General features: G+C 39.4%; 1 protein-coding gene across 1 annotated transcript; it reads right to left on the reverse strand.

Moving 5' to 3' along the window:
- Window positions 1–3,999: 3,999 nt before the first annotated feature.
- On the reverse strand, window positions 4,000–19,672 carry LOC125375930. Its single transcript, XM_048386981.1, has 7 exons — window positions 19,494–19,672; window positions 16,653–16,713; window positions 16,111–16,407; window positions 9,792–10,088; window positions 9,074–9,394; window positions 7,369–7,508; window positions 4,000–4,089 (listed from the first exon to the last, which is right to left on the reverse strand). Exons 1-7 carry the CDS (start codon window positions 19,497–19,499, stop codon window positions 4,000–4,002), a joined length of 1,212 nt encoding a protein of 403 aa, XP_048242938.1. The 5' UTR covers window positions 19,500–19,672.
- Between the last annotated feature and the right edge of the window lie 1,505 nt (window positions 19,673–21,177).

Below are 21,177 nucleotides of genomic sequence, written 5' to 3' on the forward strand. Positions count from 1 at the left end.
AACAAATAATACACAAAACATGATGACAGACTTTGTCAGTGATCGACGGTATATCATATTTTTCTCCCCCTGGCGATTACTGGTTAAAATGGGGCTCAGAACAGAACAGAGCATTTTCTATCAAAAATCACATAAATACATTTTCTATATACATACGCATTTAGTACCCCATACTTGTCTTCCTGGCTTCTTGTAAGAGCCGACAAAACGTCATCGTTGTCTGTTTCCCCGTGTGAGCTACGTTCGACGCTGTCAGGGTTCGACATAACAGGAACTGGGGCAATTGCGACAATGATTCAAAAGTACACGTCGCTTGATAGGCAAAGCACCAAGTTACGCTATGGAATGTAAACAGACTGATGAATTATGATTGCAGTGTAACCACCTTACTGCAATAACATTATTACCACACATAGAAACATAGCTATATCATTGTTGTTGCTTAACGCCACACTCAGCAATATTCCAGCTACATGACGGCGGTTTGTCTATCCAGACCATCCAGTGAGTGATATCATGAACATCGATCAGCGCATTTGAGGTACGATGGCACGCGTAAACCATGTCAGCGACCATTATAAAAATACAATGTAATTATACAGGCATAACACGTTCACAGGTCGTGTCACATTTAGATGTATTTTATCAGATAATACTTATATTTAGTCAAACAAGATAAGCGAGATTTTCCTTGTTCCTGTTACTATCATCATTGTTATGAATATAAACTGCACACCCACACGACATTTCCTTTAACTAACTGGATATGATTATTTTGCAATGTTGAAGCATCACATATTTGTGAATCTGACTTTGTAATTTGAGTTAAATCTGTCACTTACTAATTCGTTTTCATTGTCTCTGCGCTTGGGAAATTAGAATTTTTTTAAACTGTAAACATACATGTCACCAGGAGCACAGGGATAATGCATTAACATATGGTATACAAAACATTGTGATGCTAATTCAGTGTAGCGATATCTCCCAGGATATTTAGCTTCGACCTTCACTTGATATATTCTGTGGAAATCAGGTTTGGTTTATTAAATAATGTGTAACATGCTATCATGTCGTTACAAGGTCCTTTCACCGCGCTGTTAAAGGGAGAATGAATGAATGAATGAATGAATGAATGAATGAATGAATGAATGAATGAATGAATTTATTTATTTTTCCTCCAGAGATGAATCCGAAGATTTTACATGGGCATATACATTATTTACAATACATCAATGAAATAACTTGACTATACACAATGAAATCATGTTATACACTGCTAAATAATTTACAATTTACATTTTGAGAGCAGTAAGGTATCTAGTAGATATACATAAGGTGTTCCTTTAAATTCCATATGAAGTGGCAGAAAGACATTATGATACTTTGCCAAGTATCTAATGTCTAATACAATGGTTACATGTCGTTACAAGGTCCTTTTACAGCGCTGTTAAATGGCGATAACTTAGGTCAGTCTATCTGAAAATAATTCGTAGTCTTGGTGTTGTTTATGGTTTCAAGTTCAATCAAAGGAGAACACAGATCTTGACGATGGCTGCCATTTTAGCGTCAATTTCCATTCTGTTCTATGGTTTGATTTATGTAGGAATTGTCATAACCTGACGGAAGAACGGACTTGGGTGAAAACTTCACTGGAAAATAGCTTGACAGATAGTTCCAATATGGGGAATCTCTGGCAAGACGAGCAAACCTCCTAACCACTTGGCTACCCTACACCATGTAAAAACCATTTGTCCTGTTTAACCATCTCTGCACTTTGTGTTTTGAAGCTCACACACATACGTACACTCACACATACGCACACGCACGCACACACACATACTAAGCGAACCATTTCCATAATCATAACACATATCTTGCTTAAAAAACTGTATTTTAAGTTGTCCCATTTATAGTTAAGGTATATTCAACACGTATGCAATATATTACATGTTTGCACTTGTACTCGTCGGCTTTTTCGACAATCACGAGACACTGGGGATGTCTTTCTGAACCTGAATCCCAATGGGTTTGGTTGGTTGGTTTGTTGTTTTACGCCGCACTCAGCAATATTCCAGTTCTATGACGGCGGTCTGTAAATAATCGAGTCTGGACCAGACAATCCATTGATTGATATCATGGTCTTCGATCCGCGCAATGGGGATCAATGACATGCTTCAACCAAGTCAGCGAGCCTGACCACCCGATCACGTTAGTTGCCTATCACGACAAGCATAGTCGCCTTTTAGGGCAAGCATGGGTTGCTGAAGACGTTTTGTATTCTACCCCGGATCTTCACGCGTCTCAATGGGTGTGGAAGTGAAGCGAGTGATTGTGTATGGTTATATGACGCTTTTAGCAATAGACTGGCAATATCTCGGCGGGGAAAGCATGAAATGGGGAATCGAATACAGGCCCTCATGGTGACGAGCGAATGCTTAAACCACGAGGCTACTCCAAACCGCATGGAAGACAGAAATGTATGCAGTAATTTGTATGTGCAATCAAACAACAAATAATACATTTTAACTTTGTGGAACAAACAAGAGCTTTATTAACCTGTGGCTAAGGGTATTACATAGAATGTGAATACATTATAAATTAGTAAACTGAATATATTTATGTTTCATTGAATGGCACACTGGGGTAAGGAATTAACCAGCATCTGTACGAATTTCAACTTCTTTTTTTGTACTCAAGTAAAAAAACAACGACAAAGAATACGGAATTCCAAGAGGAGTTGGCCTCCATAGACTTGTCACTCTGGTAACATAATGCAGCCACGTATTATAGATAGAATTTTCCCAATAACGCGGCCACAAGACAGACATTCTTTTCGCTCAAGAGATTTATATTGGAAGGAGGGTCAACAATCATATTCATCACAATCCTATAACATGGATTTGTTATTTCAGAGTGTTTACCATGACAAACAAATAATAAATCATGTATTCTGTCAAGGCCAGGCAAATTAACTGTTTTTGAATTCAAAATGTATCAAGACACGATGAACGACAGGGGGATATGGTATATTATTTGATTGAGCGAATGAGTGAGTTGGGTTTAACGCCGCTTTTAACAGAATTCCAGTTATATCACGGCGTGTCAGCTTGATGTGGGAGAAAAACATGAAGTGATGCAGGTCTCAGACGTTTCCCACTCCGGTGAAACCAACGAGCATGGGTATGGTGCTGACAACTTAGAAACATTATTCGGGGTTAACCGGGATTCGAGACCACAATCGTAGGTTTCTGGCGTGCCCAGGGGACGCAATTCTGCACAGCGAATCGCGGCGCCTTAGACGGCTGGGCCACCCGTGCCCTCATTGTTTAATATAAGGGTGGATCATAATAAGATGTAGCAGTATCACGAGGAGTATATGTGGTTTTATGCGCCCCGCGTTAGGTTTTATTCCACGAGGCGGATGAGTAAAACCAAGTATACGCCGAGTGATACGCTCGTACAACGAACAATCTGCCATTGGAAAATAAAACACCTTAAAAATTGATAGAAAACATCCGTGCAATTGAGCTGAGGTTAACTTGTGTTGTGTTATGTAACTTGCATTGACTCCTAAAACACGTGCAGCTTTTTGCTTCGTAGCAGTGTATAAGGGTTTTATTCTCCCTCTCATAAATCAACGTGCAGCCTGGTTGGTTCGTGGCGGGGTATAAGGGACAAGGGATATATTCACCCACTCAGCAATTTATTTCACTCCCAGACAGGATACATAGTAGTTTATCAAGGTCACGTGAACCAATCAGATCTCATCATTCTTACATGGAGGTCAGATTAATAAACAACACTTTGTCCTTTGTGACAAATTATGTTGAATATTAGTTATAAATTATAATATGAAACTCATGTAATGGTTATAATCGTGTGATCTTTTGCAATTTTGGGCATGTATTTCATACAATTTGTACAAGGTGAGACAAAGTAGACACCCGTTTCGTTGCAGAATGTCATCATTTCACATGTTGGCAATTTGTTCATATACTCTCAGATGTTCATAAATGTTCGTAGGCTGGACAGCATATCTATCAAGAGCAAGATAGTTTCCCATCGCCTCAGGATGTAGGTAATCACCATCTGAAACAGATGTCAACAAGGCCTCTTATCATACATTGGGACAACGTTTGATTTTGATTGATTCATTGGAATTAGAATATAGAATGACCAAGACATGATAACGAGTATATTCTGTTTTTGAAATATATTATTGTAAAATAATGTAGATTCCAAACAAATGGTAGATTAACAGTTTCATGTTAGTGTCACTCATGGGGAGTCTGGGTTAGAACTGGGCCCGAACGTCGTATATGTATATGCTTGTTGTAAGAGGCCTGGTCAGGCTCCGTTACGTGATTGTATGTCAGTTGGGTTGCCTATGATGTCATTCAATGGATTGTCTGCTCCACACTCGACTATTCATAGACGTGACATAGCTGGACTATTGCTATGTGTGGCGTTAAATAGTCAACAAAAATATACAAACAAATCATATCACATGTGCAATAGAATTTAAAAACAACAAAACATTTTCAATAAATTGATGTAAATGAAAAGAGAAACTCATACTTTGATCCACGATGGATACAAATTGCAAATCGATAATGCACTCATATCACTTTTGACCTCCATGTTTGCCATAAACGTATTTACTAAAACTGTTAGTTTTAGGGTTAAAAAAAGGCAATAAATACGAGAAAGAATAAGAAATATTCGAGACACTTATAGTAAAACAATAGTGTAGTTGTGGTATAAAACGACTTCGATGACAGCGGGCAAGAGAAAGACCATGTGCAGCAAGCCAGCAACTGAAGGCAGTGACATGTAAGATTGAACGTACTTCCACCACCCATACAGTGGGCTACAATACGAAACAAGACATGTGAAGTTGCAGGTTCGATTGAAGTAATATCATTTTGAAGTGAAACAAATCGTGACTTTTAACGAGTCAAATTAATATCAACGCTAGTTACTTTTAAAACATATGTTTTATTGATCTCTGCTGACGTAACAATACTTTCGTGAGAGATTCAAAGGCAGACAGAATCCGTGAAATCCTTCATTCCTACAGAATGCCCACGCTCCAACAGAATGTCCTTGTATTCTGATGACAAGACCAGACATTATAATGGAACGCTGGGGATTTCAATGATTTCATCTACTTTTGAGATTAATAGAAATATGACGGGCCGTAAAGAAAATAGGATGACGTCACTCGAGTTATAAAATAGCAACAAAGGCAACTGGGCACTCTTTGTACTCGGCCCATTACTACAATGTTATATGTCGAGCATTGTATAACATGAATAACAACGCATACATGTACATATAACAGGGAATGTTGTTTTGGGGGGTTTGACAATATACATGTCTGATTTTAAAGTGACACGCCGACGCCAGACAAAACGATCTTTTTTTGCCTGAAATCGCTAAGGTTACAACTAGGTTAATCAACTTGATATTCGCAGTAGAAGATTTTGCGTCTAAGTTTATATTTTCAGCATCATAAGGCCCACAGGCAGTATTGGCATTGTTAGTATGATAAACCTTTATAAAATTGGAATGTGAAACTTGTGGCATGTAAAGGCGTCAACCTACCCATCGCACCTGTCTCTGTGGATGTCCCTGTTGTGACTATTCTGTCTCTTACAGTAGTAGGGATGTACACAGGATTAATACGCAATCCGGGTTCTTGTTGATCATTACCAGAAGCAGATCCTCCCGAGCCGACTACAAGCTTGTCCCCAGCCTGGTGTACAGTGTCGTCAGAAGAGGGATATCCGGCTGCCACCCTCCGTTTTCCGTTCACAGTTACATCATCGATTTCATATGTATGTGTGTTTGCTGATCCTTTCACCTTGTTGCAAAACAAAACCAAAAAAATAGTCCATGCACGATATAGATTAGCGAGTGAGACAGTTTGGCTAAACCCCTTTTTTTACGTCACGGCGTGTTAGCTTAATGTGGGAGGAAAGCCCGAAGTGGTACAGGTCTTAGACGTTTACTACTTCGGTGAAAGCCACGAGCACTGTTTGTGTGCTGGCAAACCTAGAAAAATAACTCGGGCGAACCGAGATTAGAACCCATAACCATTGGTTTCTGGCGTGTCAAGGGACGCAACTCTGTACAACGGCTCGCTGATTTCTTGTCAAACTTGGCATGTGGTGGCAATTAAATAACGAATGAGTGTTATCCGATCTGGATGGATTTTTATAGGGCAAGAAATGGGGGAACGCATGTGCATTTCAATTTGCATGGAACCAACGTGCATCAGGTTGCCATGGCCATGGTTACCATGGTTGACGTGATGCGTTTGGGTGAGCGGTTTTATTCTTATCTGCTTTGTTTTTTTATGCTCAGACTTCATTTTTCCGGACAAGGTTATGATAAACATTAGAAACTTATATAAATAAGTTATCCATATATATGACAACTTTTCATTCAATGTTATTCGGGGTGACGTTTCTTTTGCGGTTCGGTCTATAAACGGATAATGGTACAGTATTCACAGGTTAACTACTTATTTCAGAATAAATGACACAGTTTAACTTATATCGCAATGATCAGAAACGAAGGATATATGTCACGAATAGCATACCCAGGTCATGATTGTAACTTATTAAAGACATACCTTGATCAGTAAGCCATAATCTTTTTTCGGATAAGTTCACAGACTTCAGATTGATGCTTTGTTAAATTTCTTCAAGAAATCACAATGCATGCCTGAGAAGGTGATACATTCGAACCCTAGATAATGCCTATGCATTCAGTCTGGTAACTGCGTGTGTAAGATCAGACGCAAGTTGTTCCATGACTGACTTGTTAACTAGAAAATGAATGGTCTCTTGAGGTGGTTCCGCAAATTTTAACGGAAAATCAGTTTAAATACGCACGAAACTTGAAACAAAAACTTCAGAAAACAGCAGAAAATTTGATAAGGTTATTCAAATATTCGCCAATATATAACAACTTGTCAGATTTCTGTCGGATGATTATGCACTGTCATGTCCTTCGTTTTGTTAATAGAGGCATATAGCTCATTAATTTGACTTGTATAATCTTCGGGAATAATGTGCTGTACGACTACACCGAGGTCATTCTTAGGATTGTCTGTGGATGTTGCCGCTAACGATAAGTTGTGTGACTCATCCTCCGTTCGCGAACTTGATCTGTTTTAAGCATTGCTGACGACATCACATGAACATGCATAACCTCCTGCATCTATTACAGTTATGTTCTTTGATCCACTTGGAGCATCAATCAGCTCCACGGCAGCATAAGTTGAACTTCCGGGTTTCTTACAGTAATGTACGGAGGGGAAGAAGGCTTAAGTGATGACTGTGGTTTTATTCGAGTTACCTGTTTACTTTTGATGAGAAACACGATGATGATGACGGCGATGAAGAGAAACACTATCGCACCAACAACGCAGGCAGCAATAATTGGAATGGCGGCTAGGGCTAGTCCTTCTCTTTTGGGGATAGCAGCTGATTTGGTTTCTGCAATGTTATAAAGGCATAGTTGGATACACCTCCTTAAATAACAATACAGGAGTTGCATTTGTTATAAACAGACACAAAGCCAAACTGCATGGGCATTTTATCGCCTTGAATAATGACTGTAACAGCATGTTAACATTGAGAATGAAAATCTCACGAGTTGGCGACTGTTAAACGTCAGATTACAATACCCTTAATCGCTTTCTACACTACGAGAATATGTCTTGTGTACGGGGTATATATCACGGCGACCCAGCCGCCGCCGCCAAATGCAGGAATTGGGGCATGCGTCCACCTTATGCAGGTTGCGTGTTTTGGGGAATTGAACTGTCTTTTCAATAATACTTATATACGACGGATTTATACACAATATACGTGTTCACGCACATCAGTAGTGTTTACCGGAACACCAAAGCATACACTGACAATATACTGATGTAAACAATGTACCCTTCGTGTTTTGAATGATATATCTCTGTCGTATAGACAGTGATATTTTGACATAGATAGAAATCAAAATGCCCCAGTGAAGTCTGGTTTCGCATTATTCTTTTGTTATCTTTTGGTGAGAGGCCACTGGTCAGGCTCGCTGACTTGGTTGGTACATGCCATCTTTTTTCCAGTTGTGTAGATGGATGTTGTGAATCACTTAACTGTTGGGTCCATGTACAATTATTTACAGACTGTCGCGATATAACTGGAATGCTGCTTGGTGCGGCGTTAAACAATAAACAAGCAAACATAAACACATACCTTAGGTAAAAGTTATTAACAAACACTGTGTGCTCTGGGGAGACACTGGGGTGCTGTCTACTGGACAACCGACCAACAACCAAATAAATACCACTAAATATGCATGTATAGTTTATCCAGTATTTCAGTCAGGAACATTGGAAGACGTTTACCATTTCAGACAAACCAGTGGGTAGAGTGTGTGTCATTCCATGCGTTCTCGGACTTTAATAATTATTTCTAAACAAATACGATAGCCATTTACACACCGCCGCATATGCAGGATTTGGGGCACGCGTCCACCTCATGCAGGTTGCGTGTTGTGTGGGGATTGAACTGTCATTTCTATAGTTATACACGACTAATACATGCACAATATGCGAGAACACGCACAGCAGTAGTGTTTACCGGAACACCAAAGTAGACATTGACAATATACTGATGTAAACAATGTACCCTTCGTGTTTTAATGATATTTCCCTGTCATATAACTAATGATATTTTGACATGGATTGAAATCATGAAATCACATCCCCTACACACAACTTATTAACACACACTGTGTCTTCAGTGGAGACTGGGATACTGTCTTCTAGACAACCGACCAACAAACAAATAAATACCTCTAAATATGAATGCATATTTTATCCAATATTTCAAAGGACATTTGAAGATGTATACCACTTCAGACAAACCATTTGGCATATTCGTTGGCAGTCCATGGGTATTCCGACCTTTAATCATTATTTCTTGGTAGGGAGGATAGCCATTTACACAACATATATATTCATGAGGTGTTAGTAGTAGCCACTCAAGAATTACTAGAAACCCACTGTTATTGAGTTCCCCTACTCCCTCACAGATGAGAATCCAGTGTTCGTGTTGACAGTTGAATATCAGCCTTACACCACCCAAGTGTGTTTCAGTCACATTGAAGGTTTTTGGTGAAAGATCATTGTCAGCCCCGGTTCCAGCAACAATCAGGAATTGTGTGACATCCCCGGTCTGAAGAGTGAAGTTGGAATCCACAGAACAGTAGGAGCCTCGTAAGTCGTAGAAGGCAGCAATGTCCACTGCAAGTGTCACTTCCTTATACAGGGTCAGCGTATCAGTGTCCTTGTCACTGGTGATGTTGCATGTCGGGGTCTTTGGAACTGTTAGGCGAAAGGGGTACATATAGAAACGATGATTGTATTATAGACTGTGGATTATGTAGAATCTATCACATCATTTTTGTGTGGAAAGAATGACCATAACGGCCTTTTGAGAAATGCGTGCGTGGGAATACACTGATTTCAAGTGTCAACAACACACTATAGATGATGAATGCTATGCTATTCGTGCAATTAAATATATGTACATGGAAATCCTGGCGTTTAGTGTTATCCACTCAAGCCTTCAGATTTGTCAATATATATCATGAATGCCCTGCGATGCTGACGTATTTGTTATCGATTTCACTGTGTTAAGGCATTCTTTGCCCTGTTTAGCTTCACTCACTCAAGCCTTGTAATTAGGTTATGTGCTTCTTTGAAAGAATGTAAAACTTACCGAGTTTAGTCACGCCTTCACAAGTTAGATTCCACTCATAATTGTGACAGCTAAATATCAGTCCTACAATACCCAGGTGGGAGGCCGTCACATTCAAGGTTACTGAAGAAGTGTTGTGAGTAACACTTGCTACAGAGTCAGCTTCCACCAGCAGTGTTGTCACAATCCCGGTCTGGAGTGAGAAGGTGAGGGCTGCGGAACAGTAGTAGTCTTGTATGACCACTGTGAGTGTCAGCGCCTGATACTGGGCAAGTTCATCAGTGTCCTCCTCGCTGGTGATGCTGCATGTTGGTGTCTCTGAAACATTACATACCACCTTAAAATGGTAACATCATTTGAATATATCGAAGAAGGTTCAAATATTCCATTGACATATCTTCAAAACATATTATATAATGAAACATGGCTATTGATATATGGAGATTATCAGAGGTTTAAGGTCGACATTGCTGAATTATCGCCTTGGTGTGTGTGTGTATGATTTGGGCATACGATGCATTATTAAATCATTTTCAAAGCAAATACCTATTCTAAGATCTTTTGTTTGTGTTTTAAGGCGGCACTCAGCAATATTCTAGCTATATATCGGTAGTCAGTAAATCATCGTGTCTGGACCAGGCAGTCCAGTGATTGAAATCATGAGCATGAACCATGCAATTGGAATACGCTGAGATGCGATTAACCAAGTCAAAGAGCCTGACCACCCGATCCATCTATTCGCCATTTACAGGCTTAAGCTGCTGGGAACCTATATTCTTTCACGGAATCCACACGGATGACTTCTACTAAGCATCAATATGTATATAAACATCAACACTGGTCGACCTCAAAGAAATGGTAACAAAAGTGGCATAATGATGTTGTGTCTGTATTTCCGGCCCGTCATGGTGCCTTGCACATGAAGAGGTCCATCTTAGCATTCATGCTCATGACAACCCAGACCATGAAGAACGCACTGCCTAACCGATTGTGCTCTACCATTGCAGCGTCCACGTAACGTTCACCTGTGCGTCGATAAACAGGTATCTGGACATCTTTATACAGCAAATTGAAACAGACTCATCCGAAAAGAGTACTTTTGACAACCTATGATTACTACAGATTATTACAGATTGTGTCTTGCCCACTATAGCCTAGACCTGTCGATACTGTTGTCTGATGTCAGCTGGCAGATAATGGAATGTCTGTGGGGTATCTGTTCCGTGGTTGTTAGCATGCAGCTACTGGTCATCCTGTCTTGTGGAGGTTTTGGGGAGAACTGATCGAGGACGATCACTCACGGAATGTGTCTGTTGGAAACCATTCCAAAGGCTAGATACAACCTTTTGGAATACCCAAAGGGCTACATATCGCATTTCTGATCTGCCATCCTGCAGCAATGTGGTAGCTTGATTACACATTTCTTGGATTTAATTTTGAACACGACCCATGATGATTTGAACTGACTGTTGTATTGTTGCCGAACGCAATTTATAGCCAAGTTTTGCAAGATGAACTGCACGTGCTGCATGCTTCTCTCCTGGTAAAGTTACTTTCACCAATTCCCCATTCGTTTTGATTACGCAATGGCAAATAATCATGTGAAATTTCCTCAAAGACATCAGTATTTTCAATCTGTGTTCAACAGTGTTAGATACAAAATTGAACTTCTTCACCTTGAGTGAACATTGGTATGAATATTTACCTTTAAACAATTTGAATATTATAACCAAGCATACATAAATACGGTAATGACATTGATGAGCGGTACTCCTTTGTTCTCCTTTTATTCCGCGCAGAAACCATTCAGGCGAGTGTAAGTTCTATAAATACCATGGCTGTGGAAGTGTGATCTTAACGGAAACTTATATATTAATGCATTTATAGGAAATGGCAACAAGAACTGGAAAACAGACACACATAAGAGTAACACACTGTGGAAAAAGACAATTATTTACAGGCTTGTCCTGGACTAGTGCCGTGTTAGTACTGTATTACATGAAGCCTGGACGTTACATATTAAACACGTTCCTTTGTTCACATGGGGTAGGACATCTGCTAACAGGGCAAACTTTACTGAAGGCTATGTGCTAACATGACAATGTTATTCAAAACATCCCTCCCGTACCTGCCAAGATGAGCTTCGTCACGGATTCGAATCCAAGATTCACCCTGATAATGACCATAACAGTGAAACACTATGACGTGACTTTGATTAAGGTGACTAGCCTGACCTCATTAAGATCTTCTCAGTAGTTGCGGTTATAGTGCTGGAAATCGCTTTGGTACTCAGCTGTTGTATGTCACATTACCCCTGGCCATACTTAAAATGGTACTGTCAGGCATTATTATATATTTCAGTGTGAAAGACTGAGATTTGTAAAGTTGAGAAAAGTGATATTTTCATTTCAGTGAACTTCCCGATTGATTTTTCACTGCAGTGAACATGACACTTTGACGGATTTTGTTTCATACAAGAGTTACCTCAGCTCAAATCGTCTCGCTTTATCGTAAGTGTCTGGCCCTAACACAAACTGTTGACGTCCTTTATCGTTAGTTCCACATTGACTAAGCAAATAGTCATTTCTGGAGTAAATATCGCTTGTTTTTTCTCTCGAAATTATGTCGTCATAAACTGTAAATTTCTCATTTAACTCGTTAATCGAAACTATTCGTTTCGAAAAACACCATTTTGGTTACTTGACGAGCATGTATTCCTTCTCTTCCAAAAGCGGTCTCGTAGCTTTCAAGAATATCTTTTTCGAGTTGCTTTTATATGACAAAGACTTTTCGTGACCGTAAATATATTTGGTGACTTTTGTTTATGATTGTTACGATTTTGCAAACTCGGAACTACTTTCAAAGACGCAATTACAAGGTACCGGCAGAAAACTACACAAAAAAGTATATAATAAATAGGTTAGAACATGTGTCTCGTGAAATATTAGGTTTTGCTATTCTCGTGACGGGGGAAGGGAGGTATTCGCCCCTCGTGAAAGTGTTTCCTGTCCCCCGTCAGTTAACAGTTAAACTATGCAGTTATACTTACCAGTATACTTTGCACCTACTTAATTCATAACTTTGCATGGGCGTATTGTCACACATGTGGATGGGTATTTGGATTCAGTAATATCATCACATCACTGTTGAACGATATTAATCAAATGAGTTGAAATGAGTTTTAGCGTAGCGTTCAAGATGAATCCACTCATATCAAATATATGTCCATTGAATAGCATAATTTAATCACGTAATATAACACACTACAACTGTGGAGTTATATTGTATCGGTTGGTATTATGTGAATCTATGACTTGGAATATTATGGATAACAACTTTGTATTCGATATTGTATACAAAAATTACATTTCAGCGCAACGTCTTCATCCCTCTCCGGGTAAATGACAGAATAGGAAAACGGTATGTGTATACATAAGCGTATACTATGCCTAAGAATTGGAAACTGTGAGACTCTTTTACAACATATTAATATTTTAGTTACACCCTCCCTTTCATCCACTACCCTCCCCTAAATACATGTATTTACACAAGGAACACTTCTTGGCATGCACCGTTTTTGTCTGTTGTGATGTGTCATTTAACAGTGTGAAGCCATGACAGAGGAACAATGGGTTTCCGGCAGATACACGACACAAAATCTTCATTAAACGTTAACACTATTATAGTGAGTATGCTTTTACTATGTTCCAGCAATTTCAAGGCGGGGGACACCATAATTGTTCTTCACACATTGTACCCATATGGGGAATCGAACCCGGGCCTTCGGCTTGACGAGCGAACGCTTTAACCTTTAAGCAATACCACACCCCCTTCGTCTCTTTATACAGGACAATGCAATACATATACGGTCTACATATCTACATGCTGAGTATTAGGTATTTGAGGGTGTCCTCCTTCAAATTATCAACACAAGAGATAACTGTTCGGGAAAAAACAAAAACAGTACACTTACGGACATAACAGCCAGTTCTGAACGCTTTTGATTTTTTAGCCCATTTCATGAGCAAAGGTCACAATGAGTTGAGGTGAAATGGGGTGTAAAGTAACATTCAACATTACTTTATTTATACGTGCATGCACGTGAGTTTGTAGCTACATATCATGCACGTTATAAAGTGCTAGCCCAGTGATACATCGCGTCGCATTTTAACATGGATACTTCGCTCAGATACAGTACATTGACCCTGAGCCGGCTTTTCCTTGTTTTATGCCTTAATGCCGAGCACCAGGCAGAGTAACAACAAGAAGCATTTTCCAACGTCTTTTGGTGTGACACCGCCAGGGGATCTCTCGTTCTTCCAGGATAATATCTGTACACTATACCACGGAGGTGGTAAGATGACAATATAGTGATAGCAATAATAGCTAATTTAACGTATTAGCTATATATGTTTACTTTTGACGATTGTGAATGACATTTATAAACCTTTGATGACGTCACTCCATTGTTCAGACAGTCTCTTCTTTGCGGAGGTAAACTCCGCTATCGTTCCGACAAGTCTTACCGGCAGAATTCCCGGTAAGACCTGGGCATTCCGCTGGCAAGATCTGGCTTCAGAAGCGCAAAGCGATTTTAGTGCTAATGTTTGAGTTCCCCAAGTTAAGTAGTTTAAAATAGTTTTAGCACTAAAATCGCGTTGTGCAGATGGGCCTAGGGACAAACCTCGTTTCCCAAATGCCTCAAAGTGCAAATTAATGAAAGCAACACTTATGAAGTAGGTTTAATGAAAAGTGAAATTGAGAACAAAACGACGACCAATGTCCATTTCATCTTTTTCGGGGGAAGTCTCGGGCTTAGACGTTTCAGTTACAATCGCCGTCGGCTCAGAGCTAACATCCTGCTTCCTCTTTTTGGCAATGATGTCCGACAGGGTCTTCCTTTGCTCGTATGAAGTACGTTTATACGTACGTACTGCATCACTTCTATGCCCTGAACCATATGTTCAAACAGTGATATAACACATATTCATCTACCCGCTTGCTAGAGTATATAGATAAGAGGTTTTTCGAAAATACTATGAACATTTCAAAACATACAACATTTTGTTGTCATATCGCGGTTATGAGATTTATTTTAACGGTTTTCAGCAAATTTTCAGTCATCAGGGTCACCCGATTTATAGCAGGTGAAAAGTCTGCATCACCATTGTGATACCTTACGAACAGTTGATAAAACAAATTGATTTTATGGCTTTCTGCAATGTTGCAATGATCATTTCGTGCAATTTCAAGTATCCCAAATAATAAAATACCATCTAGACTGATTTCTCCGAAAAATGTCCGAGAAATTTGTTTTTTACTAATATTTATTTTTTAAAATGTATACCTACCAGTTACTTCGCAGATCATTTGCTCGTCGACTTCACCGCGGTATAATCTTGTTGTATGGCACATTTTTCTTCTATCTCCCGCTCACGCAATGGCTCTCCAAAGCGAAACGCAAAATCGTCTACATCATCCTAATCGACATCACAAGCATTACTTTCGAAAATTTAATTGATAAATGTGGACTGTGTAATAAAAAGGTCTTCCCCTTCCACGGCCATTTCTCCAACACAAGTGAATGAAACCACGTGTACTTGACCGAGATATAACCTGCTCGTGCAGCAAATGCACACGCGTTGCGTTTGTCCGATTGATTACCGCCGCGTAAACAGCGTTCATGAAAGCGAGATACACCAGTCATTTGAGAATCATTGATATTCATTATCACGGTTCTAAGTTAATTTGACGGTTCATAGGTCAGATCAAAACCTCCTTTTTGGTCTTGACGGGATATGTAATTTCCCTTCTCCCAGGGCTTACATTTCCCGTCAAGACCTCCAAGTCGGTTTTGATCCTTTAGTAATAACCGCAACACTGGTTGTCATCAGTGCCTCTTGATGAAAGTAGCCAAATCTGTGTTGACTTTATTGTTATCAAGTTTTGGGCGAGATTATATTAAGCTTAAAAATGATTGGGAATACCACGGTGTAAGTAAAATCATTTTATATTCACACACATGTCTATGAAACCACTAAAGATATACTGAAATTGGGTGAGGTCTTTCATTCAAAGCTTCAAATTGAAAGAAATGTAGTTTTCCGACGATTATCCGACGAAACAGATTCCAGAGTTTTTCTTTTATATTTTAACAGCTATATTGAGAAGGGTATAGAGCAGCATTAGGTTTAAATTAAATATTTCCCTTATTCTCACGCCTAGAAGGAAAGTGATCAGGCAATGAGTATTAATATAACATAAAATCTCAATATGGGGATCATGTTATCAATCAGTGAATATTAGGGCATTATCCAGAATCCATAGATGGTCTACCTACTTGCGACCTGAAGATTACAAGAAGCACTTTCCCTCGTTGCGCCATCTTCACATGTCCATGTGCCTGCATGCGGTTGTTCTACATTCACTATCCTCAGATCAGTGTGAGTTGCGTTGATGATGCTTGCATTGAACCCTTTCACAGTTGTGCAGCCAGACAATGATGCTTCGCATGTTGGGGCCTTCAGGTTCTCAGGTCCTGCATAGATATGATTGGTAAAGGGTTCGGAAGACAAGCAGGTCAACTGTGCAGCAACACCAAGGTAGGAGATGTCAGGACAGAGGAGCCGAACTGTGCCTGTAGAGAACAGAGAGAAATATCAGAAATCTCATACTATCCCAGGATACAATGTAGGTTTAAGGTTCACAGTCATAGCACATAAGTTAATCAAACTAACATACCTATTTTCTTTCACAACAGATATATAAATTACAAATATTAATTGTCAAACATCAGTCATTATCGAGTGTTGATAATAGGCTGCACACAAGTCTAATATTTAGTGTCTAATGAACAATTTGTTTTACGATTTCATAACTTACAGTCTGATAGATGCATTAACCATGCGATGAATAGAATGTAGATGTTAAATATCAGCTTCGCCTGCAAAACAACGAGTTACAACTTCAATAAAGCATTGTGACATATACACTTAAAAAGAAACGCAAAACAAACATTTTTGACCATAAAATCACAATTACAGACCAAGAGGTGCAAAATGAAGAGGTTTAATTTGGTAGTGTCAGTGAAAAATTTAATAACAATGAAATGCAAACCATTAGTCGGGAAATACGTACGATTCGGAAAAACGCACCCAGTGCATTAAGAGAAGGGCTATGGAGTTGCACATACTGCACGTGCAGTAGCACTATGAACGGTATTTAAGTGCAGGGTTTTTGATTGCCTGGCATCTGCGTCAATCTGCGTACAGAATGTGGACAGGTTTGATGGGGGTAATCTGACAGATTTCTTGAATACAATTTTCACCTTTTTTTGTAGATGGGTCTTGCACCATTTGTCATACTTTGTGTCAGTTGGTCTTCAGCCAAACATACTTGCTTATGTTAAAGGAATGGAAAAAGTGAGAGATCCAATGTCATGAAACCATATCCATTCAAATCGTTTATCCATTTAACATCATGATTAGAGCTTACCCCGTGCAATAATGTGTAGAGACAACATAACATTATTGACTTACATGTCATATTTCAAGTACTCGAGGCATGTTGTAAATTGATGTCCGTTTACATACTCAAGATCTATATTTTGCCACATTGATGCATATAACGATTATGTTTATAACACTGTATATATAATAACATGTGTTGCTTCTGTGTATGTACGCTAATGAGCACACATAGTTGTAAATGCTCTTTTCAATTTTATGTTGATAAATTTAAATATACTCAACAACAAAAGTTCCTGTGACACTAATATGTTAGCGTATTTTTCAAATAAGTAAAGTTTGGTTTTCAATATTGTAGAACATGTATGGAATCAAGTCACAAAAACGCAACTGCTACAGTAAACCACGCATTCCATGCAAAAGATGACTTTTATGCGAGACCCATGCATTTCACTACCCAAGAATGGGTATACAAACAAGTGCGTTAACGGGACTCCATATGCATTGTCTAGCATCGTGCTGACAACAACCACCCAGAAAAACAACAAAATTACGCCATTAAGCAGGATCGAGTCAACGAGAAACACCATTTGGTGTTCATGGCAACGTTGGCAACAGACGAATGCAGTCAGAGACTATTCTCCGAGTGACAGGCCACGCGTAACCAATAATCGACAACACAACTGGATTCGAACAACACATCTGCAAAATCGATTCCAGCCAGAAACAGTGACTGCAAGAAGCATCCCTGGCCTTCGACAACTATCTTCACAAACCGTACGTCGCCGACTCAGATGTGCAGGGATTGTCGCCAGAAGACCCGCCAGACGTCACATTTTGAAAGGAAACCACCGTCAAGCACGTCTACAGCGTCTACGCTGGACGGCTATGCAGTGGGGACAAGTTCTATTCACTTACGAGTCTCGTTATCACCTCAGCCACAGCGATGGACGGATTCGGATTCGAGTGTACCGACGTCGAGGTGAATGTTACGTCAATCATTGTGTCATGAAAGAAGATCGGTTCAGGTTCGGTAGCGTTATGGTGTGGGGTGCGATTACAGCAAGACAGAGGACCCGTTTGATAGTGGTAGAGGAAAATCTCAATGGACAGCGCTACATTGGCCCTGTTGTTCTACCGTTTTTGCGTCGTCATGGCCCAGACATTACCTTTCAGCCGGCCTCATATTGCTCGATTTGTTCATGATTCTCTTCATCAAAACAACGTCAATGTCATCCCCTGGCCGGCTTCCTCCACTGATCTCTCACCAAACGAGCACATGTGGGATGAGATGGATCAGCGCCTTCAACGTCAACCACGTGTTCCACAGACACTCCAGGATCTTCGAAACATGCTCCAGCAGATATGGACAGATATACCACAGGACTTTGCGACGTCTGGTCCATTCCATGAGACGAAGATGTGTTGCATGCATCGCAGCCAGAGGTGGGCAAACACGCTTTTGATTTGTAAATTGACATTTTGGCATGTTCATGTTTTTTTTTTTATGAAATCACGCATTTTCTGAAGTCATTGTGGAAAATTAACCATCTGAACACTTACAGATTTATTTATCTGTTGCAAACCGAAATTGTATCTGGTTTGGTAAAAAAAACATAACTTTGCATAAAATCGTATTCAATGTCACAACTTTTGTTGTTCAGTATAATTATGTACGTTGGAGACCTTTTATTTATGGTTTGCATATATTTTAGACCTCTTGTGGCCCCGTCGTCAAAGGGAATTATCGGTGCAGAATTGCGTCCCTTGAGTTCACTAGAAACCTATGACCGTGGGTTCGAATTCCGGTTCGCCCTGACTATTTGTTTAGATTTGTCAGAATCATTGTCATTCTCGTTGGTTTCCTGAATGTGGTAAACGTGTGAGACCTGCATGACTTCGTATTTTCCTCCCACTTTAAGCTGACATGCCGTGATGTAACTGGAATACTGTTCAGCCACACTTAGACACTGGCTACTGAATGTCGGCCAGGGCTGCCAACTCCTAACGAGTGTAGAGTCGCTTACCTATTGATGAATGTGCATATCTACCTACATATGAGCAATGTCCAAAAATGTCAAATCGTCTATTTCTAGTGGCATACATTGTATAAATAAATATGGAATTTATTATTCATTCATCATGAATCATTTCATCAAAGTGCACGTATTCTCTCGTATTAACATTGCCTTCCACGTTTCATTCGCAGTTAACATACCTTTCCCATACAGACACCTATAACATTCAATATACCCACCTTCATGGCTGTAAAGGCCTGATGATGATATCCAATACAGTCATGGGTAACAAAGAAACACGTTCGAGACAACCGCCACAGTGTGTTCACCCTTCAACATCCTTTTCCATGCACTGGTGCAGTAATATTGAACAGAGACATTTTACGCGTGTACCGCAAGGGAGATAACTTCATCGATTACATCACTGTTCCTTTATGAAACTGCTCTATCACCAAAACTACCTCTATTCACTGTGGTTTTGATAACTGCAAGTCACGTTTCTCGCCCGGTGCACCATTGTAGACAAAATGTGTAAACACAAGTGTGTTGCTCTTTTTGTTCCAAATATATATTTAGGATATTGAATAAACTTGACTCAACCATTTCCATATTTATAAGAAATATAATGAAAGCGGAAATGTGTGCGTATCCTGCCCCACTAGTGGCACCCGTCTCAAACATACAAAGTCAAATGATCTCCTGAAAACGCACGGGAACATATGACAAAGGTCAGAGGGACTTCCATCGGTTTCATTTTGGTCACTGATTTTATTAGTTTTTTTTAAAGTACAGTCGACTGTGCTTTCAGCAGATAGTTCTTAGTACTATGGAGTGAATTTTGCCGCTTCTATTTATACGCTCTCTGGGCCCAGAAGAATATCCGACAGGATCTATTGAAACAGTGTTCTGAGCTTGGGGCGCCCCCCTAGTTTCAATTTGTATCCGCTGGTCCATGCTATCATCAACAGGGTATCTGTCCCCCCTGCAGTTTTGCCAGAGGAGCGGCATGTCGCTTGTGTTGCTGGTTGTTAAATCTGAAAATATAACAATGTTCATTGTACGAATAACCCCTATACAATTACCCATATTGGAGACAATTCAATAATATTCATGAAATTAACATGTATAATTAGGTGATATATATTGATAAATAATTCACAATTTTTGAAGCATCGAGTAAACAAACGATTCTTGACCAAACAATCAAGTGTTAGTGGATTCAATACAGTTGATCATCGGTTTGGCAACTACAGAGTTTGACGAGGATTTGAATTAAACACAACTTTGAACAGTACAGGTACGTCAGTGGTATAATCACTGTTACATCATACTGTAGTTTAACGATACATACAAACTGTACATGTAAGTGGTGATTAACTTTCCTCCTGGTGCATAGAACATAGCTTATTCGATGTCATATAAATCATAATTTATATAACTCATAATAATGTACAAACGCATAAAAATCCTGCTCGTCCTGAACAGGTTGTCGTGTCAGGATAATTCACTGTTCTTTGAGTTCAAGGATGTTTTTTATCTTCTTATTTTAAGGCCAAACATTTTGGTGTTTTATCTGATCTAAAATTGATATTTAATCCATCTAATTAAAATATATATACAGGATGATGATATACTACCATGACGGCAACAACGCTTTGAACATGGTGCTCTCTTGCAACGCGTAATCACACAGGTGCACAGGTCCGCAATCTTAGAACATTCCGAAAAGTGGTCACAGGTAGTTATATATGTGACAAATATTACTAAAGTTTAAAATTAAAAAAACACCGTCGTGAGTAGTTCATAATAAGTATTCAAAACACATAGTTTTTCAAACGAAGTTGACAAATAACACTCCTAACTTAATCCAAAGAGAGATGTTTTAAGTTCTATCAAACTGTTGCACACTGTTGAACACTGTGG

The sequence above is a fragment of the Haliotis rufescens genome, unplaced genomic scaffold (genome assembly GCF_023055435.1).
Source record: "Haliotis rufescens isolate VD_foot unplaced genomic scaffold, xgHalRufe1.0.p SCAF_63, whole genome shotgun sequence".
Taxonomy (NCBI): Eukaryota; Metazoa; Mollusca; class Gastropoda; order Lepetellida; family Haliotidae; genus Haliotis; species Haliotis rufescens.

Excerpts from the sequence above, each read along its gene's own strand:
- LOC125375930 (XM_048386981.1), bottom strand. Across the intron at positions 9,395-9,791 it reads TGAAGGCGTGACTAAACTCG|TTCCAAAGACCCCGACATGC; the intron begins GTAAGTTTTACA and ends TTCGCCTAACAG. Across the intron at positions 4,090-7,368 it reads TTCTCATCAAAAGTAAACAG|ATGGTGATTACCTACATCCT; the intron begins GTAACTCGAATA and ends CATCTGTTTCAG.